The sequence below is a fragment of the Oculina patagonica genome, chromosome 5 (genome assembly GCF_052425735.1).
Source record: "Oculina patagonica isolate OP01 chromosome 5, crgOcupat, whole genome shotgun sequence".
Lineage (NCBI taxonomy): Eukaryota > Metazoa > Cnidaria > Anthozoa > Scleractinia > Oculinidae > Oculina > Oculina patagonica.
Genome location: NC_135762.1, coordinates 23,458,910 through 23,482,057, shown reverse-complemented (window position 1 = coordinate 23,482,057; position 23,148 = coordinate 23,458,910). Strand labels below are relative to the sequence as shown.

The 23,148-nt window shown below is 39.5% G+C and overlaps 2 protein-coding genes across 3 annotated transcripts; one reads left to right on the top strand and one right to left on the bottom strand.

The window, feature by feature from the left end:
- The first annotated feature begins 1,744 nt into the window (after window positions 1-1,744).
- Window positions 1,745-11,459, top strand: LOC144653396 (carbohydrate sulfotransferase 14-like). The gene is made up of 3 exons (XM_078513380.1): window positions 1,745-2,056; window positions 7,030-7,064; window positions 10,524-11,459. Exons 1-3 carry the CDS (start codon window positions 1,960-1,962, stop codon window positions 11,403-11,405), a joined length of 1,014 nt encoding a protein of 337 aa, XP_078369506.1. The 5' UTR covers window positions 1,745-1,959; the 3' UTR covers window positions 11,406-11,459.
- Window positions 11,460-11,533: 74 nt separating this feature from the next.
- LOC144653395 (pleckstrin-like) lies at window positions 11,534-23,133 on the bottom strand. Of its 2 annotated transcripts, XM_078513378.1 has the most exons (13): window positions 23,016-23,133; window positions 22,788-22,877; window positions 22,371-22,451; window positions 21,584-21,661; window positions 20,119-20,244; window positions 19,070-19,143; window positions 17,981-18,078; window positions 16,535-16,731; window positions 15,219-15,308; window positions 14,764-14,814; window positions 13,497-13,580; window positions 13,299-13,392; window positions 11,534-13,055 (listed from the first exon to the last, which is right to left on the bottom strand). In XM_078513378.1, the coding sequence occupies exons 2-13, from the start codon at window positions 22,836-22,838 to the stop codon at window positions 12,907-12,909; spliced, it is 1,173 nt and encodes a 390-aa protein (XP_078369504.1). In that variant the 5' UTR covers window positions 22,839-22,877; window positions 23,016-23,133; the 3' UTR covers window positions 11,534-12,906. The 2 variants fall into 2 exon arrangements, with proteins under 2 accessions (XP_078369504.1, XP_078369505.1); XM_078513379.1 differs by lacking the exon at window positions 13,299-13,392.
- Between the last annotated feature and the right edge of the window lie 15 nt (window positions 23,134-23,148).

Below are 23,148 nucleotides of genomic sequence, written 5' to 3'. Positions count from 1 at the left end.
CGAATACAGGCCCGAGAATTTCCAAAAAATTACATGCAAGAGTACGATTGCCCAAATTTGCAGCGTTGCCACAGGTCAGGAAATGGTCAGAGAAAATAAAGACTGTTGAAGGTCAGGGAAAAGTAGGGGAATTTTATTTTGAGTTAGGATAGCCTGCAATTAGGTTTTATTTGTTGTTGTTGTTTTTTGTGTGTGGGGAGGGGGGAGAAGTAGGAAGGGAGGACATGATCTCAGGTTAGAGTTAGGGAAAATTGGCATTTTAAAGAAAAGTCAAACTCGCTTTACATTAGATAGATAGATAGTTTAATTGATGTTTTTACGTTACAGTCTAAAACTTTGCAGGTCTTTACTCGCTGGTAGAGCTCCCCAAGAATTAGCCTGTGAACAGGCTCTCCAGTCAAGAAAGGGGCGAAAAGAAGGAAGAGAAAAGAGGGGCCCCGAGGCCCTTTTCGGCTCGCTTCGCTCGCCGATCTTTTTCGCTCTGCTCCACTCGGGAGCCTGCTCGCAGGCTACCCAAGAATGTTCTAGAAACTTCATTGGCTAACGCTTTATACCGCAATTATCCGATCTAACCCTCAGCTGCAGGGCGCTTATTTATCACTTTTCCTTTAAAAGAGTTGACAATGTGCTCTCGTATGAATATATACCTGTCGAGACACTTAAAAGGCCAGTTTTTTTGTAATTTGGTTATGAAGGGAGCAGTTTAGAAGGAAGATGGACCATCGATGCATGATGGCACTGTAATTCAATCAAAACCTAATTAGGAGTTGTCTCCTTAGCAGGCGTTGTTTGGCTTGTCACACAAGGCTTCCTACCCAAGGAGCTTTTTGGAAGGAGGGTGCTAAATAGAATCATTTTAAGTTTTTCATTGTAACAAAGTATCGCTACCTTTCCAGCAAGTATGTTCGGGTCACGACTTGTATTTTATTATAATGCTTGGCAATAGATCGCTTGTACCCTCACCCTTAACAATTGTGCTCAAAATCATGCTGGGACAAAGTGGACAATGCTAGGCATCGCTTGATACCTTATTACTAATTTTCGCGCGTACTTAATTTCGCAAAAGTTCGAGAGCCGGATTTCGCGAGTATTAATTTTCGCGATTGCAAGAAAAATTTGAGAAAAAAGTGTATGTATTAAATTTAGCGATTTTGTCAGTGTTTTATGGAGCAGTCCTCAATGATTGGACTAAGTAACTACTGGAAACGTACAATTGGTACAAAAGTCTGCTCAATGTAACTACAAGAAGCCTGGAAACGGAAACTTTGGTGACTATACTAAAGAGGTTTTGGCCAATTTACTAGAGCGAAACAGTAAACAGAGGAAGGGTGCTAGTCAAAGACAAAACGGAAAGATATTTTTAAAGGTAGATAGTTGCAGTTCCAAACAGTTATACAATATGGTAATAATTTACGCGTGTTTAAATTTCGCGCAATGTTTTCTTCGCGCGTACTAAATTTCGCGATCATTTCGAAATCGCGAAAATTAGTACTCGCGAAAATAAGTAAGAATAAGGTACCTTATTGTTACTTATTTTCGCGGGACTTAGTTTTCGCGATTTTCGCGATTTCCAAAAAATCGTGAAATTAAATACCAGTGAAAATTTGTTTCAGAAGTTTTCTATTGTATTTTTTATGTTAATGTCGTATTTTTGGCCAAATTGCGAAAATAAAGTCCCGCAAAATATGCCCGTTTAATTTTCGCGAAATTAAGTTCCCGCGGTAAGGTAGTATTATTTTTTGAGAACCCCTAGGGCTAACAGCAAACGTAAATGCAAATGAACACTGCGTGTGATGAACAGGCTAACCTCTCAAGTCCATGAGACACTTTTATTGATCAACTCCTCACTAGCAAAACAGCAAATGGATTGAATATAATGTTATCTTAAACCTTACAGTGTGTAAAACCTTTCGTTTTGAGAAAAAGAGGTGCGAGGTAGTGTTTTCGAGTGTTTTCACAATGCGATGCACACCCAAGCGTATCATTGGCGTCGTTATGTTGTGGCAGTTTGCAATCGTGGGAACATTTCTGTTCATGTTTGCTCCAGAGCATAAAGGTTAGTTAAAGTAAAGTTTCTCTGTAAGTTTTTTTCATGTATTTTTGGGCGTTTTTGTATCGTTTAAGTGTTTGGTGTTGTTGTGGTTATGTAAGCCTGATTCAACAGAGGATACAACAACAACACACTTTATTTGCATTCCCAACTACAAATGGTATTGCAAAAGTATAGGAAAATAATGATAATAATAATAATACGAATACCTAATACGAATACCTAAACCTCGAGCCAGGATCTGAGCCAGGATTCGAACCAGGATATTCAATCCACCCCGTAAACTCGAAACCCCGCTAACTCGAACTGTTTTTTGTTTTCCTCCAGAGCTACCGGGGTTCTACTGTATTTTGAACGAGCTTTCAGCTCATTAGACGTTACGTGGATAAATAAGGCATCGTTTACTCGGACGCAGTTATTAATCAACACGGTTTCATGACCTCGAAACCGCATCGAAAACGACACGATTTCGAAGTGTTTACACGAAACATATCCTACCGTTAAACACTGAAATTGCAGTCAGGAATATTCATAACTCAAATATTTGTCTGTCACTGACTATCATCAAACGTTTTAAACAACGTTTGTTTGAAACTTATAAAGACGTTTGGCCGAGAATATCCTACCGTTTTCCAAGTGTTTTCGAACGTGATTGTATAACGCAAGCGCTGTACTCTGTGCGAGGTTCGTCATGTTTTTTCTTCGCGATCCAGTCAATTTGTGGCAAAACACTTGACCGTTTTCAAATCGATGCGGTTTTGCCGTTTACACGACCAATGAAACCGTATCGTTTTAAAAACGCTCCACTTTTGAGAGCGTTTTCAAAACGATCGGGTTTCATTTGTGTCTCGATCGGCGCTGTGTAAACGAAAGGTGTAACCGCATCAACAAACAACAACAATCTTTATTTCGTGCCCAGAAATTAGAATGAAGATTGATACATACAACGTGAAAAAAATTACAGTGAAAAAAAAGAGCACAGCCAACCGCATCGAAAGCGATGCGGTTACAAATGAAACCGCGTTCGTGTAAACAGCGCCTAAATGATTGACTGACTGACTGATTGATTGATTGATTGATTGATTGATTGATTGGTATTCCCATATAGACTCGAATATAGACAGGTGTTACCTAAATACAATATTTACAAAACTCAAAACATATGAAATTACAATAGCAAAAATAAAATAAAATAAACGTAGTTAGTGACAAGGCTTACAGAGTTCTCTTATATGCATAGCTTCATATACTGTCAACATACTAAAAAGAAACATTGTTTTCTCTGTGTTATTAAAACAATTAAATTTGGATATTTTTTTATGATGTCGTTTGTGACTTGTTGTCTAATATTGTTGTATCGAACACAATTGCATGAAATAAGAAATGAATTTCATTCCCAATTTGGTTAATTGGAGACGGCAGTACTGAGAAATTCTGAGAGTTTCAAGTAATTTAGGAGTACAGCCGTCGCCCAGATTCAATTCTGAGATTGTGATTACCCAAAACCTTCGGATTGTATTGAAAAGAAGAATTCACAAAAAAAAAGTCTTCATTAACATATTGACGTGTTGCGTGAATCGAGTCGTCTAACGGTTCTAGTTTATTGACGGTGTCAGATTAATATTACGGCTATTTTAACGCGTTACAGATCAATAGATCTTACTAGTAATACGTGACTCGCAGGGCCTCGCGAAGCTCTGGGTTATTGTTGCCTAGTAACGGACAAAATACAGCAGACAGAATACAAACAGAAAGTGAACAACAACGAACGGCACGATTACAGTAGCCTGCGTTGCAGACGTACAAAACCACGGTTATATGCGTCTGCGAATTAGAGCACAAAAGCTTGTTCCGGCCCCCCGCGCGTTACCAGGGATTTCTATAATTACCTCTGATTGGCTCTTCGATAGGGCCGTTCTTTCGTGCGCCGTGATTGGTCGAATGGATCTCGTAACACCATAGTTACGCTTTTGATGAATAACAGATACACAATAAACTTGCGGCGATCACGGCAGATCGGTGAGAATAAACGTTTGAAGCGGTAAAAAAGCAACCGGTCCGAACTATCTGATAAAAAAGAAAACAATAATGACAAGAAGCAAACACAACTGAAAAGCAAAAAGGTCTTTGTCTTGTGGTGAAAGAATGTCACACAACGAACCATCCGTCATCCGTGATGAGAAGCAACATGACCTTGCAACACAATAAACAGCCGAACCCGGCGTTAAAAATGCGGAATGCAAGTAGTCGACATCTTCACGGAAAATTAAGGACCAGAGCAAATATTTCGAGAGCTCAAAAAATATCTTGCAAACATGAATATGTTCCAGGATGTTCAAAGACTAACCGCAATAGAAATAACTATACATATGACAAATTTAACACAGAGGTGTCAAAACAGTCAAAATATACCACAGGTAGCCCAAGCTCCTAAAGGAGCCGTCAACATATAGACCACATACGACATTGCGTAATAACGTTATTATAAGGGTTTGTATGGGAATATAACGATCGTAAAAAATAATTCAAAATAGAGGAAAAATATCCAATAAAATTCACTTAACTATCCTCTTCTGTCTATATCTTGTGTTTCTATGCCGTTTGGAGGCGATTTGAAGCCATTTCAGTGGGTTTTAGGTTCGCTGGTTTCCTATCATTTAAGGTTTGTATGGGAACAACGATCGTAAAAAAATAATTAAAAATAAAGGGAAAAATCCGACAAAACGACTACCTATCCTCTTCTATGTAAATCTTGTGTTTCTATGCCGTTTGGGGGCGTTTTGAAGCGATTCCAGTGGGTTTTAGGTTCGCTGGTTTCCTCTCTATATATATAGGAATTATATATAGAGGGAAACCAGCAACCTAAAACCCACTGAAATGGCTTCAAATCGCCTCCAAACGGCATAGAAACACAAGATAAGACAGAAGAGGATAGTTAAGTGAATTTTATTGGATATTTTTCCTCTATTTTGAATTATTTTTTACGATCGTTATATTCCCATACAAACCCTTATAATAACGTTATTACGCAATGTCGTATGTGGTCTATATGTTGACGGCTCCTTTAGGAGCTTGGGCTACCTGTGAATATACAAAGAAAAAGCCGTGCAGACTATGACCTCTACACATTTGCTATTAAAGCGACAGTCTTATGGCTCTACGCAATTTAAAACGCCTCCAAATAATACAGCCTACAGCATAAAGTGTCCTTTCTAAACAAGTGAAAAGCGAAATAAATTGGATTACCCATTTCACAGAGCGGCAAATGTACAAATTATACGACAAGAACGCCTCAGTGTAACTGGTATCTGGTATTCATCGAACGTGTAACTATGGTTTCACAAGATCAACCGACCAATAACGGCGCTCGAAAGAACAGCCCTTTTCAAGAGCCAATCAGAGGTTATTATAGAAATCCCTGGTAACGCGCGGGGGGCCGGAACAAGCTTTTGTGCTCTAATTCGCAGACGCATATAACCGGGGTTTTATTCGTCTGCAACGCAGGCTAGATTACAGAAACTTCGACAAAATACCGTGGACAGAATACAAACAGAAACTGAACAACAACGAACTGCGCGATTACAGAGACTTCGACAAAATGCCGCGGATAGAATACAAACAGAAGCTGAAGACACAAGAATACAGAGATTAAAATTACTGAGACAAAATTATACAGACAGACTTTTAGTAGAATCAACTGAACAGCTACAGGATAGATTACAATTAAGAAGGGAAAGTGATGCAGCGCGCTTACAATTAGAATCGGAGGAGGTGAGAAATATTCGATTACAGTCGGCTCGAGAAAATAGTGCCACGCGTAGACAACAACAACAATTACAGCAACAGCAACAGGAACTAAACAGAGATGATTATCTTTCCAATGGATGGAGAAATCCCGATCAGCCTTTACATCAGCAACAATGGGTTCAGAACGAAATGGCAAATTTTCATACAACAATGAACAGTTTTCAACACCAGCAGTTTATAGCCTGAATACGCGTTGAGGGAGTATTATGTGGAAATCAGTGTTATTTTAATCCGAAAAGAAAAACGATAAAAATGAAAGGCTCAGGATTCGAACCCACAAAAAAAATAATGATAAAAAAAAAAACCCTAGCCGGATTCGAACCCCCGCCCTCAGTCCCGAAGATCTGATTTCAAGTTCGACGCCTTACCATTAGGCCACCAGCGCGCGGCGGCCGTGTGACGTCATTTCCGCCAGACACCAAGCTCACAAATATATATATATATATACTGTATATATGACCGTAAACTCCACACGAGATTTCATCCCGCCTGAGCCCTTTGAGGGACAAAATTATACACCCCGCTACGCTCGGCCTTCGGCCTCGCTTCGCGAGGAATTATATCGCTGCATATTTTTACGAGCATTTGGTGAGCCCGTAGGGCGAGTCTTCAGTCAAAATCATGATATAAATGACGAGTACAAAATGTACAGTCATGCTACCTACACACTTGAATGTCTAATAATAGATTTACGAAATAACAGCAGGCAAGAAATAATCTTCAAGAAGAAACACACGGATTTAAATTGGCAAAGCATGGTATGTTTCGGATGTCCTGCATCCAACTTCAGTTGCAAACAACAGAAGACCGCTAGTCGGTGTGGTATAAATACAAAAAGATGTTTTAATACTCATTCAATGGATATGAATAACTGAAATACAATGGTGTGCAAACGCAAAAGGAGTGGAGAATGTAAAAAAGTTAACAAGGAAAATTTAAATGAAAGTGATAGATTAACGTGATTAACTTGTTTATTTAATGAAGGTTTTCCCATCCGATGTGTGAGGCCTCCTTAATTTTTTGGCGAATTGGCGAGCAATTAATTGCCTGGATTGTGATGCTATACGACCGCAAAGCTAAGACCATGCCAAAAGACTACTTTGTAAAAAGGACACTAAGGCCTATTCTGTTTCTTTTTCAGAGATTTTTAAAAATTTTATTTTATTTTACAGTCCGTCGGAGATTGGGGTTTCATCGCCAGGAAATTGTAAGTATAGAAATCGGTGTTTTCCACCATAAAACGCATCATTTAGTAAGCAATCGTAGATATTGAAAAGTGAAAAGCCAGCATAAATGTAGATCACAAGCTGACGGCCCTGCATTATTTCTAACCTGGCCCAGTTGTGGATACATAACTGTGAACAAACGCCAAAAAATATTCGAATTCAAACAAACGCCAAGTCCAGAAGGGCGAAAAGACACTTTTAAAAATAAACTGAGAACGACAGGAAAGAAAACAAATATATACGAAAAGAACTTAAGAAATAAGAAAAAAAAAAAACGGAGAATGGAAAAGGGGAGAGGTCGCAGAGAAAGGTAAATTGTAATGATGTCCTAAATTGAATTGATAACAAATGTCAAAAAAGGGAGATGTTTCTATTAGAACGAAAATTAGAGGCCTGAACAAAAGAGGGGAGGTAGGATCATGATATCAGTTTGATTAATTTCTACATTCCACTTGTCCACAATCATTGACTATAGAATACAACAAGAACAACAACAAGAACAACAACAACAACTTTATTTGCACCCTTTTCATTCAATTAAAATTAGCAATACAATAAATAAAATAAATAGAGTAAAGTGCATGGCTGCCCAGAATAACCACGATTGGCTAACAAGATTGGGCAGCCATACTTCGTTTTTATTACAATAATTATCTCAAGTTTTTATTACGGTAATTTATCTCAAACACCTATGAAGAGGGGCGGTAAGGGGGGGGGGGGGGGTTATGCGCACAGTTCACGACTATTAAAAATGGTAAATCACGTTTCACGGAAAATAACATAGACGAGGAAGTCTTGTGCATTTAAGCCTCCATATGGAAGTGTTTTTAGTCTTGCAAGGACGATTTTGCAAAAATGACTGACTACCTGTTCTTAAATATTTAGCCATCACGCAAATTGTGTCCAAAAGTAATCTTCCTTGCACAGCAGGTTGGTTTTTACGGAGAAAGTGCTGAATTCTAGTCAAATATTATGATTACACAATCTTATTTTTTGCTTTCACGTGTCACAACAAGTATGTCATTCACAGTTCACGGACAATATTATTTTATAATCACGGATCACGGAAAATAAACGGTACAATCACGTTTCACGAGAAATCCCCTTACGGCCCCTCTATGAATTAAAGGGGCTATGTCACGCAATTTTGGGCAATTTCGGCACTGAACAACTGGTCATAGACTGAAATATCACAATAACCGCTTAAAACAGATGAAGAACTCAAAAGAAACACAGAAAGGCCAAAAAAGGGGCATGGATGGGAAAAATTCGAGAAGATTAAAACGGATTGCGTTCGGGTAAACGAAAAACGTCGGCCCGACATTTTTCAAGTTTATCTCAATTTGTATGAAAGTGTCATTTACAATCATCCTTGTTTGTTATGTGGCCGTGATTTTGCCAATAAAAGACTTTTGCTCTGCCAATTTGAAGTTAAGAGCTCTTAATTAACGAAAATAAATAGAATTACCTAAAATACCGTGACCTATAGCCCCTTTAAACAGTACCATTTTCATCGTTGCCACCACCAGAAGTCAACGTAAAAACGTTAAGCCCTGGCCAAACGGTAACGAAAGTTGAACTTGCGTACCGATTTGCGTTGGGTGCCCAAACGGACTCGCAAATACACGCAAGTTTGTTTTAAATGCTACGTGCTGCTATTCAGTATTTTGAAGTGAACTGCAAAAATTGCGTTGACTTACTTTGGGTGGCCAAACGGTGAAAAACTTGCGTTAACTTAAGTGGAAATTTGATCTCGACCAAAGTGAACGCAAGTCAACGCAAGTGCGCGCAAGTCCTGGCAAAACGGAGACGCAAGGAGATAACTTGCGTCTACTTGCGTTGCCGTTTGGCCAGAGCTTTAAAGTGTATATGACATGAAAAATATTTTCTGCTTATTTGAAAGGCCTTTCGAAATACAGAAGAATAGCGTTTTTCTTTTCGAAATATCTTTTTTCGTTTCAGAGATATTGACGTTTTTGTATTATGCAAATTTAATCAGTGATGACGTCATAAGATTTGACTCTAAAAAATGGTAAAATACTGAATAAAAAATACCTCTAGAAATATTGAAGCAGTGTTCTTGAAACTTGGCACCACAAATGTGCATCACAAACGGAACAAAATGACACCCTTAGTATTGTTGCAATAGCAACTCTTTCAGCTCCAGTCTCTCTCTGTCAAAAAAACAAATATCCCCATATCTAGCCTGCAGAACAGGCGGTTTATTTTGCGGGTCGAAGCGCGAATGCGAGTTTTTATTTTGCGGGTCGCGTGGGGGCGAGCGCGAAGCGCGAAGGAAAAATAATTATTTTTCCCTCGCGCTTCGCGCGACCTCGCAATAACCCCGCAAAAAATAAACCGCCTGTTCTGCAGGCTACCCCATATCTGACCTCTAAAGTGAGACAAAGGGTCCTGCTTAGAACAGACATAGTTCCCATATTGTCTTAATTCCCACCATCGGTTTGGCTGCGCTAGATGGTTCTTGGCTTAAGACAAAAACTGGGAATTTCAGTTTTTATTGAGACAGCACCAGCGGCAGAACTGTGGTCATGGCAACAGCCCTAAGAGTGACATTTTGTTTCTTTTGTGATGCACATTTGTGATGCCAAGTTCCAAGAACACTGCTTTAATAGTTTTAGAGATATTGTTTATTCAGTATTTTACCATTTTTTAGAGTCAAATCTTATGATCTAATTTGCATAATACAAAAACGTCAATATCTCTGAAACGAAAAAAGATATTTCGAAAAGAAAAAACGCCATTCTACTGTATTTCGAAAGGCCTTTCAAATAAGCAGAAAATATTTTGCATGTCATGTACACTTTAAGAACAGGAACACGTGTGAGCAAGCCACGATTGGTTTTGGATTTACTTCTGATTGGTTGAATAAGTGGCGCGTTTTTGCTCTAGGTGCACAAGCTTTGACTTGTGCACCTAGAGCACGGCGAAAGGTAAGATAAAAACTTTTTAGTTATTGGACGAGGTTGAGCAAAATATCGTGATTTGTCAGTGGCGCCACTGACAAATCACGATATTTTGCTCAACCTCGTCCAGTAACTGTTAATTATTTGAGTCAGCTCCTTTACTTTATTCTTACATATAGTACATCGGTTTAGAGCAGTTTTCAATGGAGTGTTGTAAAACCAAAACCAAAACCAAAGCAATCATTCTTGCCAATCACAAAAGACACAGACAATCCAGTGAACCAATCAAAACTCGAAGTACATACATGTAGCCGACGCGAAGCGCGGGAAAACGTGTGCGAGCCAGTCATGGTTTTGGTTTCACTTCTGATTGGTTAAGAAAGGGGCGCGAGATTTTTAAACCAATCACTAAGCGAAGTAATGCAAAACCAAACCAAATACGAATTACTTTCGACACTCAAGTGAAAACTGCTTTAAACCAAATAAACCCGATATAATCTACTTTGCTTTTCCTAGGCCGATCCTGACATAAACAGACTTCGAATTTTCCACGGCGGTGGAAATGGTACACCATTTTTGCCAAGAACCACCTTGCACCGCGTCCTGGTGTCCAATCGCTACAAGACCCTCTTCTGTTACGTCCCAAAGGTTGCATGTAGTAATTGGAAGCGAGTTTTTCTTGTTTTAGAGGGGCATTTTAACACTACAGCTGAAATCGATTATTCATTCGTGCACAACTTAACGCTGGAGGCCATGAACTCGCTGATATATTATCCCAAGATAGAGATCGACCGCATGCTGCAATCATACAAAAAGATTGTCTTCGTTCGTGAGCCAATGGAGCGAATACTTTCAGCATACGTAAACAAGTTCGCTCATGATGCGGAAAATCGAAAGTACCATCACAAGTATGGCATAGATATCATCCAAAAATACCGAAAGAATTTCACCGGGGAGGTAACAGACGAGCAGTACACTACATTTAATGAATTTGTGAAATACTTGATCGATCTACAACCTTATGAGAAGCGCAACGAACACTGGAACCTACAATATAATTTATGCTCTCCTAATATCATAAATTATGACTTCATTGGAAAATATGACACTTTGAAATCAGACGCGGCACGCGCGCTAGAGCTTATGGGTGCAAGCGACGTTGTCACATTCCCGGATAATGGCAAGCCGAAACCGGAAGGGCAGGAGACTAAAACGCTGATGAAAACTTTCTATTCGCTGATATCAGAGTTGGAATTCAACCAATTGCAGGAAGGGTACGACAAAGATTATGAAACGTTTGGGTTCTATAAACCGAGTTATCGGGAAATAATAGGCCAACTTAGCTCCGAGGCTTGGGGAAATAAAACAAAAGATGTCACAGCGATGTCGAAAGACTAATGAATAATTATTTAGTTTTATTCCACCAAGCCTCGGAGCCAACATATCGAAATTGCCTTACGACGAAGTGGAAATGAAACTGTTGTTTCATTTTTTTAACAAAAAAACGGGGGGGGGGGGGAGGGGGGGGCGCCCCTAGGCCCGCAGCTGTGAACCAATGGCGTATCCAGACCGGAATAAAAATAAAAAAAAGTACCTTATTAGACATTGGAATTTTATTGGACCTCATGCATCACGTTTTCGTCGGCTGAAAACGACTAAGGGTGGAGCTATGTTTAGCGGTTGCATTCTGACAATTGTTTTCTTTGGGCGACAAAAAATAATGGCGCCATTTTTTGAATACCTTACTCAGTAAGGTATTCAAAAAATGGCGCGAGCAAGGTATTCAAAAAATGGCGCCATTCTCAAAATTTATCTTTTCTATACAATTTCTATTTACAAAAAAGTCGATATGATTATATTCACAATAACAGCACCTTTAAAATGTTTCTCATCTTAAAACCACTTGTAAGAAAACTAATTTAAAAGCATTCAGGAAAATCTCTCAAGAAGAAAAATCCTGGCATAATTATTTGTAGATTTCACAGCCATTAAATTAAAATGATAAAAACAGGCACGTATAATTGCTTTCTATGTCTTAAAAATATGTTCTGCCTTTTCTATCCACTCGTACTTCTAAGACCCTCTAATTCAATAATTGCTTATGTCAACCTCGACTTTATAGACTTTATATGCTGACATAACAATTATCCTGCGGCAACGCGCGGAATGCCGCCTTAAACTTTACCTATCAGGCCCTATAGGTAGCCTGCGAATACAGCCGCCTCACATTCGCGTCCCGGCGGCTGTATTCGCAGGCTAGCCCTATAGGCCGAGTTGGCTAAAATCTGACGATAACTAATTGATAACTTATTGAGCAGAAAAATTGTTTGAATGTTCAACAAAATTGTCAACTAAACGCATTTTACAGCTAAATAAACTGCGCTTGGGTAGTGCTTTCGGACAAATCTTGGCAAACTACGAATACCGCAGGATATCTGTTATAGAGCGGTTTTCACTTGAGTGTCAAGAGTAATTTGCGTCTGCTTTGGTTTTGCATTACTACGCTTAGTGATTGGTTTAAAAATCTCGCGCCACTTTTTTAACCAATCAAAAGTAAAACCAAAACCAATTGTGACTCACTCGCGCACGTTTTCCCGCGCTTCGTGCCTGTGACATGTATTTGCTTCGAGTTTTGATTGGCTGACTGGATTGTCTGTGTCCTTTGTGATTGGCCAGAGTAATTACTTTGGTTTTGGTTTTACTACACTCAATTGTAAACTGCTCTATATAATACGAATGACGGATAACCTGGGATTCGTTTAATATCGCAATTTGCTGAATGATGTGAAAGACCGATATAAAGGGGAAGGGCGTCAGTGGCATAAATTATATTTCCATAAAATTTGTCCAGTTGACAAGTTGCCATATCGACCTGTCGATGTGATAGATCTCATTGATTTCAACTTAAAACTGAGGAATTTTCGCAGACGGTTTGAAGAGTCTGTACCCAGTCCATTCTATCTTCCTCGGACGCTGCTCGGAAAATATATTTGATTCCTTTTCGTGTTCGTAGAAGAAATGTGTACCCCGCCGTTTGTTTCCTGCCTCCTGTCATAAGTAAAAAAAGCAATCGTGAATATAGTCATAATGATATTATAAGGAATTATTGGGTGAAACTCATTTTCACATGAATGGTTTCGCACGTAGACTCGTTTTGAAACAGAGGCAAAGGGTAACTCGGAAATGGCATATTGAAAGCGACTCTATACCCCTCCCTCCTCTCTCTCGCCCTTTTTCCCAAATTGTCAATAAATTGCTAAATTGGTAAAGTCAGGCAAACATTCTTTTTACCATGGTCGCACTCTGCTCCGGCAAAGTCATCTTCATTTTTAAGGGTCTTTATTTCGCTGTTGTCAAGTTTTATTTGGCCAACTGGCACGGATGCCTAGTAAATATAAAAAAATAAAGTAACACTAATGACTTGTGGATCCACAGCTATTTTTCAAGTTACCGACGGACAGAGAAAGGAATATAAACAAACTTCTTTACTTTAGTCGGTCGACAGTAAAACAACATCGTTGGCTCTGTACAAAGGATGAATTTCCTTGTCTTCCAGTTATGGCGAACGTGACCCTGCAAATTTACCACAACGTATTAGGCATACGTTTACCGTCCTTGTCTCTTGTAACGTTATGAAGTCAGCCTATAGTCTATAAATTTAAGTCTGGGGACATTCCATTGAAAAGAAACCTCACCTGGCATTCCCTGACATAATTAAAAAAAAAAAACAGAAAATTATTGTCCTTTTGATTTTGGAGATGCCATTTCAGAATTTGGTGGGTAGAAGCAGACCTTGCCACAGACGAGGCAAGATCTTGCTAGGGGGATCTTGGGTCATGTCGTCCAGAAGATTTTGAACTCAAAAAGTTCAGAGACATTTTTCATGAGGTATTTCTTAGGAAAAATAAATATTGTTTAACTGGGGATCATTTTCAAAACAAAACATTTTGTTTTAATTTTGGGCAAAAATCTAGACGAGGGACGTGCCTCGTCTTGCCTCTTGCTAGTTACGGCCCTGAGCTTGTGGAAGGTACAGTGTCTCTTTCCCCCAGGGGGGTACTCCGGCTTGTAAGTGACGGGGATGATCGAAGGATTTTTTTGGGTTTGAAGTTTTCGATTCGGGGATTTTTTTGGGTTGGAGAATTTGGGTGACTTGATATAACTAGGGGATTTTTTTGGGTATTAAAAACGAACTTAAGTGCCTTGGCGTATTTATGGTATGATGAATAAACAAACAACAGCGTTCAATTTTTTATGATTTTCTTTGTGTTATATTATTGCCCCTCCTGGCAATTTAGGGGTAATTTGACAAGGGATTTTTTGGGGGGTTATTTTTGGTCCAGGGATTTTTTTGGGTAATGTCGGAAGACTAAGGGATTTTTTTGGGTCCTGAGTTTTGCCTCCATTCGATCATCCCCGTCATTTACAGGCCGGAGTACCCCCCCCCCCCCTGGGCTCTTTCCACCCTGCAGGTGTATAAACGGGCACAGGTAAATTGTTAAGGGCAACATGACAGAACACTGTTGGGGGGAGGGGGGTTCCTGTGATGGACGTGCATCCCATCCAACGGGAGTAGCAATACTTTTACGCTATATACTGCAGAAACCGGAGTGAAGCTCAAATTGCAACGAACGTTACTTAGCCTGACAAACAAAGGACACGAGGAAATGGAAAACCTGGTCAACTTGGGTGCGGGAATGCTGACAAAAATATAAACAATAATAATAAATAAAGTTAGAAGCTCGAAGAAGCGTACCTTTTTCTGCAGAAAGCCTTGCTTAACAACGTTCCCTTTGATTGCTCCACACTGGAAGAAACAACAAATTTAATTGTGCTGACAGTTGAACTGTATTTGTAATTTAAATTACAATGCAGGTGTGACACCCATGTCTAATACTTGTCGCACTGAAACGAACCGCATTTATGATTGACGGACCGTCATTTGTAGTTCACGGTCCCTAGCTGCGGTCTGTGTAAGTTACGTTCCGAATGCAGTGTGTGCATCTTACTATCATTTCGGGAGGCAGCGTGGCCGAGTGGTAAGGGCGCCGAACTTGAAATCCTGAGGTCCCGGGTTCATTTCCCTCTCTGAGCACTACCTGGAGTTTTAACCACCATAGCGCAAAACACACGCATTATAATCAAGTACGATTGTGTCTGGACAAACCCTGAGGTATGATAGGGAAGGATACAATTGCTTTATTTTGATACCTGATCTCGTGGAATTTCATCCTCAGAATCACTTGAGTCATCAGAGTATTCCAACTCTCTGAATTCATTAGCACTGTACCTCAATGCAGACTACAAAAAAAAACATACCAAGATAGAATAAAGAAATTAAGGCTTTTTGGTTAAATAGTAAAAAAGAGCCCATTTATAATATACTAATCCAGTTAAAACTGGTACTGTTTTTTTTTTTCCCATGTTCCCTTTTTTCCCTACTTTTCTAAATTAAATTAGCACTTTTACATACTAAGTTACATTGTACTTATTTATTTTTATTTCATTTTATTTATTTTTTCTTTTCTGCATGGTACTTAATTACTTAGTACTTGTCTTATTTTACTTTTGTCTTCTTTTATGTAAAACCTAGTCAAAGCAATTAAATTTTTTTTTTAACTACTCAGCTCGCTTAGTTTATTTCTATTCTGAGTAGTTTTTTGCCTATTCTAGTTAATTTATATTATGCTGTAATTTATCTTCTATTTAATTTGGCAAAATAAAATGGTTGTTGTTGTTAATTACTTGTAGCTCAACAGTAACCTGAGGAAACCCGAGGTTATAACAAAACTTCTTTATAACTTATAACACCTAACACAGCTGAGAGAGCTAATAACTGAAATCAATCTACCATGAAGCCATGAAAAAATCTCTTATAAGAAATCTTGCTTGGGAACGTTAAGTGAGGCACAGGGGCCTAATGGTTAGTGCACTGGACTTTGGATAGAGCAGCCAAGGCTTAAGTCCTACCAGCATCACTGTGTTGTGTTCTTGGGCAAAACACTTTATTCTCATGGTGCCTCTCTCCACCCAGGTGTACAAGAGAGTACTTGCAACCTGGCAAACTGCTGGGGTAGGGTGTAATGGACCAGCTTTCAATTGGGGGGGGAGGGGGGGGGGGGGTGTTGGAGCTTTACTCCTGGTTGCTTCATGTTACAGCAGAAGAAACCAAAAAAGTGGGTCGGGTGGAATGGGACACTTCAGCCATGCTGGACTGAACTTACTTAGGTAAAGGAAGGTTAAATCTGCGTTCCAACCTAGTGGCCCATCAGAACGGAGCTTATCCCAGTTTCCATAGCATTAAACGACCAGGGATATTTCTACTCCCACCTTGGATGGGATGCTAGTCCATTGCAGGGTTAAATCCAGCATTACTCTTACCCTACCTATTTATACACCTGGGTAGAGAGAAGCACTGTGAGAGTAAAGTGTCTTGTCCAAGAACACAACGCAGTGCCCGGCCAGGGCTCAAACCTAGACCACTCTAAGCACACTAACCATTAGGCCACCGCACCCTGTCTACTTACAAATCTATAAAGAGCATCTGGGTTGTCCAGGAAGGTGGTGGCATTTTCAAATTCTGTTTTTCTCTTAAATGACATTTTGCTTGTAAGGCCAACTGGCTGGAGATGAGCGTCTTCTAACAGCGCACAAGCCAAGTTGACCCCAGTGTCCCGATCCGACACAAAGGACCATTTGAGCAACCAGTCAATTACTTGAATACCTGCATGATAAAAAGTCAGTTGACCAATTTAATTTAGTACTCTTATAATACCTCCGCATTACTGTAGGGATTAGGACACAGGGAAGGTAAGGAAATCTGAAGGAAAGGTGACAAAAAAGCTCCGGGGAGTGCAAGAGGAAAGGCCAGGAAGTGGGATTGCAATGAGGAAAGAAATCATTAGTCATTAACTAATTATTTCAATTAAAAACTGTAAAGATAATGGAAGTGGGAGAAAAGAGTACAGCGAAGTGGAAACATCTGCCTCCCCATTGAGGCCCTGTTAGGAGGGGTGTTTATTGCAAACCTTTTTATGTCACAATTTCAAAAGGTTCGCATGTCGCTGTCTGAAGTGCATAACATAAAATAATGTGTTCCCGTAATTCTGTTGCCAAAATATTCCTTATTATTGGATCTCTTAAGTTGAGTTGTTGGCACAGAGTGAGATTTTGACTTTGATTTTGGATAGCGTAGCAGTTTTTGCGACATCGAAGGAGACACCTTCCTAGGAGGTGTGGGGGCATGCTCCCCCAGAAAATTTTGAAAAACTGAAGTAGCTACACTGTAAGACGTGCTTTTCTTTATTCTGAGCGGGTACAAAGAGAACACGGAGTGAATTATTTTCAGAATGATGGATCATTATGTAGTTACTTAACTTAAGCAGCAATTTTCTACCTGAAATAGAACTGTCAGAGCATAAGATATTGCATTCGCACAATGCATGAGAATGGTCTATACAAAGGGCAAGATGGGAACATAAAAGGGTTATGCTGCAAAGGCTATTTTGCCTACAAGCCGCTTAAAAAAGCGCCAATGTCGTTGTTGAGTTTGCTTTTTTCTTTGTGGCTGTCGTAATTTCGCGGGAGCATCTCGTCTTTCATCATCATTTCAGCTCCTTCATGTTGCCGTTTCAGAGCTGTGTCGCCTGTCGGAATTGACCCCTAACAGGGCCTCCCCATTCTCCCTACTTGCCTTTCAGTGTTAAATGCAGCTTAATAAGTTCTGTAGTTTCCATCTGGCATAGTAGTTGAGGTGAAGTGACAATACTTTACCATATACTCTACAGTCATGGACACTTCTATAAGATGGACACACGGTGTTGGTTCCATTCTTGCTGCTTTTCAGTCATTTTACTGTACATAACTAAACTACTTATAAGACGGACACCTCTCTAAGACAGACAGTTGGAGCTGGTCCCAACATTGTCCGTTTTAGAGAGAGTTAACTGTATCTGTAATACAAGTTTTCTTACCGGTAAAGCATAGTTTGTGTGTTTTATTTTCTTTTTGACACATGTGAGTGTCAAGTGGTATTCCAGCATCAGCATCTTGCATAGCCTCAACCATTTCCCTAAAATTATAAATTAACACAAACCATTTTATTTTAAAGTCCAGTAGTGCAGTAGCCCTTGTAAGCTTGTAATTCTACTTGTCCTTTAGTATAGTAGTTGGTATTGTTTCTGGGGCTAGGGGCATTGTTACCCAGGGAGGGACTCCCATATGAAAGGGGTGGGGATGCTCTTAAGAAATTTTGAAAAGAACCCCTAACAGAGACCAATCTGGGCGTGGCCCAAGCTTTTTTTGACCCCTAAAAGATAGCAAAAAACTAAAAATAGAATTTATATTTGAATATTTTTTGTGTAACCCTAAACGATCGAGACCTTGACAGCTAAAAATATTGGCATTTTGCCCAGAACACCCTAAATGAGAACAAAAAATTAATCCGCAATTTACACCCCTAAGCGAGACAAGGAGCCCCGCCCCTTTCATATGGGAGTCCCCCCGGCATTGTATACCTGCCAACTTTTTCTGGGTCAAAGGCGTGAGATTTTTATCCTGAGAGTGCCAGGATTTCCGAACACGATATGACAATGTCCGAATTTTTCCAAAGACGTCCAAAGTATTCTGAAGACGTTCCGAACATCTCCCGATCCCACGTGGACATGTTTTGCTAAACACGACCTCGTTCCCAATGCTTTTTTCATCAAAACTCTGTCATTTCGGGGAAGGTATCGCCATTTACTCATTTTACAAGGAGTTTTATTTTCTCACACTGGTTTTAGATTACATTTTTTGGAAAATGTGTCGTTTTCGGTTGTAATAACTCACATTTTTCGACTAGGCGTGAGAAATTGGTTCGTAAGCGTGAGTTGGCGTGAGATCGAAGTTTTCAACTCGTAGGCGTGAGACTCACGCCCAAGGCGTGAGAGTTGGCAGGTATAGCATTGTTTCTGTTGCTTGTTCTATTGTTCACTCGAAGGATAACATGCCATTCATGTGACAGCCTTGTAAGAGCTGCTACTTGATCCATAAAGGCAGGACAAAACAAAGTTGTGCAGTACCTGATTTGTGTTGGTGTAAAATGTACTGGAGTCCTTGGGTAGGCACTTCTGTGAACTTCTTCAGAATCTGCACGCTATAAAAGTATTATATTAATTGTCTACAATTTAATGACATTGTTAATAACTACTATTTAATAGGTACATTATACGGTTTCACCTTTATCAACAAATGCCTGAGGTCCATCATGGGCATCTACTGGCTAGAGGTCATAACAAACGAAGAGCTATGGACAACAACTGAGCAGGAAAGGATGCCAACATCCAGATAAAAAGGTGAAAGTGGGGTTGGATTGGGCACACCCTCTGGAAAACAAACTGCAATGTCACCAAGCAGGCACCGAGATGGAACCCACAGGGAAAGAGGAGCCAAGGCCGTCCCAGAAACAGCTGGAGGAGGACGGTAGATGACGAGGCAGGCAAAGCAGGCTACTCCTGGTGGCAGCTTGAAAGGATAGCCCAAAACAGAACACGATGGCGAGCAATGGTTTCTGTGGACCTATGCTCCACTGGGAGCGAAAGGGTCTAAGTAAGTATACGGTTTCACAAGAGAATGCACAAGTAAAGTTTTGCGCCCAGTTTTACCATTAAAACTCTGCTGTTGTCAGGGGCAACAGAGCTAGTTTCCACTGGAAATATCTTGTGCTATTGACGACATCAGTCAGTGTTGTACGTGCAAAACCATATGTACTTCCGAAAAATGGCAGAGTACCAAGTGAAAGTAGAATACGGGTATACTGGAACTAAAAAAGTAGACGAACAGGAATGGATCAGCTTTATGATCCCAGCTGTATCAATGAACCCAGGCCATTATTCTTTTCAGTCACTGGTGCAAGACATAACAAGTCGATGTCCAAGTCTGAACTTCCTGAATGAATATAATATGAGAATCTGGTACTTATGGCAACGATGATAACTGGATCAATCTTAACAACAATGAAGAGTTTTAACGGTAAAACTATGGCGCGAAATTCCCTTGTTGCATACTCAACTGATACTACGATTATCAATCAAAAGTTTGTAATTTTTTGATATAACAAAACTGTTTATACCTTATACTTGATGTCTAATCTCCTGACTGCATTTGCAATTGCTGTAGTCCACTCTTCTCGTTCTTCTTCATTTGCTGCCTGGAGTAGGTATTCAACATTTTCTTTGGTTGTTATCCTGAACACACCCTGAAATACAACACAGCAAGAAACAACGAGGCATTGCATGACTAGCACAACTGTCATTAATCAATATGAAAAGTGGAACATCTTAAGGTTACATGCAATGTCAGTGCCTAAAGTAACAAGGTGTGGTTCAAATTGAGAAAATATTCAGGGGCCAATCCCACTTAATATGCCCCCCGATAAAACATTTTATGTTTTATGTTTCCCTTTAGGTTTGCAGATGCATCCCCCATCTATGCAGGTAATCATGGTAATTATAATATTCCATTCTTGGCTTGGTTGTTGTCACATGGGAGGCGAGGTCATAGTAGAGAGGCCCACCTCACCTCCTTAAATCCCCCAACCCACCTACAAAGCTACCCCGTGCCTTTCTGGTAGCAAGCCAACCTATTAAAATAATCATTAGAGCTTTGATATTTAACAACGTGCACCTATTTGGATAGTGTAGTAGTCAGGTGACTGGTGGAGGGGTGCAGAAGTTTGGAATGTGGAGAAAAAAGGGGGGCAAAGACGGGAGAAAGCCAAAGGGGGTTGAAACTTCAAAAAGAAAAAAAAATATGCCATCATAAAGCAACTTTATGCTGCAGTGGTTACAAGGGTAAACTTGGTCAACAACATTTATGCTTACTTTACTGTACATTACATTAATGCATTAGTAAACTAAGGAAAAAACCTGAGGGAATTCAAGGAAGAAGGGAGGGAACCTAGAGGAAAGGGTACTGGAAGTAGGATCCTTCAAGATCCTCAGGATTTGACAAGGATTTTACCAAGATGGCAATAAAAATAAATTCTCTATATACTACAATTTCTCTTTTAAGATTCTTGATGATCTTTAACAATTATATATATATTCCACGAGTGCGCATTGGATATGAGATAGTAGATAGCCAACGAGTCGCGAAGCGCCAAGTTGGCTATAACGATCTCATATCCAACAAGAACGAGTGGATTAATTGTTTTATTTAAAACACCCAAAGAATTGCAATATTTGAGCTTCCCAGCTGTTTTTGTTGACGCGTATTGGCTACCATGTTTGTGGTCAATGGCATATGAGTTCATATACCATTGCCTGTTAACCAGTGAAAACTCAGGTATTGCAATGTACCATTGCTAGTTTTTAATAATTATAAACATAAGGTCCATAAGGGTCATGGCAGGACCATTGCAAGAACCTAAAGAGAATGTGCAAGATAAAGTAAGAACCTTTTTATTAGATTTTTGGAAATTAGATCCTCAGAGATCCTTGAAAGATTTTCAGCAGGGAATTAACTTATGAGTGTAAGACACAGTGTCTTCACTTGACAATGACTGTTATCAACACTTTCAGTTATGGTATCCTTACCTCCTTCTTAGTGTACTCTGTGCAAGGTGAGACTAAAAAGCAACCTTTTAGTGGAATCTCACCAGCAGTATACATGATCTAAAATATCAAAAATAATCAAGAAACAACAAGAACAAAAAAAACAAGCTTAGTTACTATGCATCAGCATTTACCGTTTACTATGCATCAATTGATGACTTCTCCCTGGGGGTCATCCCTGGGAATCCTGGGGGATTTGTTCAATTGTCCATTGAAACCTCATCAAATCTCCCTTTGTATTGGCCAGGGTGTATTCTTTGTTCATGTCGTGCCAAAGAAACGCTAATTTTTTTTATAGGTCTACGCCAAGGTACTTTATTACTCATAACTAAAATAAGTCATCTGTACGCCATTTCAAAGGTACTGACTCAATCATATGCCAGTATGACGCGCAATTTTTAAGTCCACGCCAAAGATCTGCAGCGTAACCTATGTAGAATGCAGCTTGGGGTATAGGGCAGCTTACAAATCCCCTTTCCTTGGGTGTAGCAATAAGAACCAGTGTTCCCGTTAATGCACAAATGTACAGATTTTACGTTTTCAAAAGCTGTGAGTTCCTGGGATATTGGATGCCCCCAGGGTGGCTCCTAAGGGGAAGCTGATGATTGTTGCACAGTAGAAGCTCGAAAAACCTTAATGGGATCAAGTTTTGGTTGTAGTTTATGGTGACATTTTAATGTTCTTACATTTCCTGTAAGACACGAAATTATAGAAAATATTATTAAAATTTCCTGGCACATTTCTCAATGTAACATTTTTGTTTCCAAACCTGATCCTTTTTCTTGAAGTACACCAACATTTCATCATACAAAATAAACCACCTTGTCTTCCAGTTATGGCGAACATGACCCTATAAAGAAGCAAAAACTATTAACGTATTGTCGTAAATTAATTAGGCGGAACTGTGACACAAAATAGCAATTTAAAATGTTGATATAAACAATACCAATAAAGCTCAACAAAGAGCTTAAAAGAACAATTAACTCAAAAGTACTTAGCAATATAACATTAAGTTCAACAGAAGTGCAATTTCTAATACGCCTCTTATATTTAGTTCCTTCCGGTGAACTCATGTTGAGCATTCGAAATATGTTTATTTTTCAACATCTTTGTGCAAGGTTTCACGTCCCATTTTCAGCAATATCTTGCATCGTTATTGCTGAAAATCAACAAGCAAAATTCTTACCTTCTTTACCAAAAAACCCTCCTTTAACTTCCTTGCTTCCTTGGAGTCCATGTTATCTTTCCATAAACTTCCAAATCATTGTCACAATATCTAGAAAACAAATTCTTCGCGAGTGACGTTGCTTTGGTGCAAGTGAATTTCCACAGCTAGACTGCGTGACAGCTAAAAATAACTTCACTCCTGGCCTTTTCGACGTTTCAGCTGCCAAATACTTAACCAGATACTTACCTAATTAACATAAAAGCATTAAAATTGCAAAAATCCTGAGTTATTCCTCTGTCACGAGTGAAATTTCATGAAATCGCCTGTGTCGTGTCCTAAATCACGCCAAATAGCAATCTGTGACAGGCGTTACGCTTCT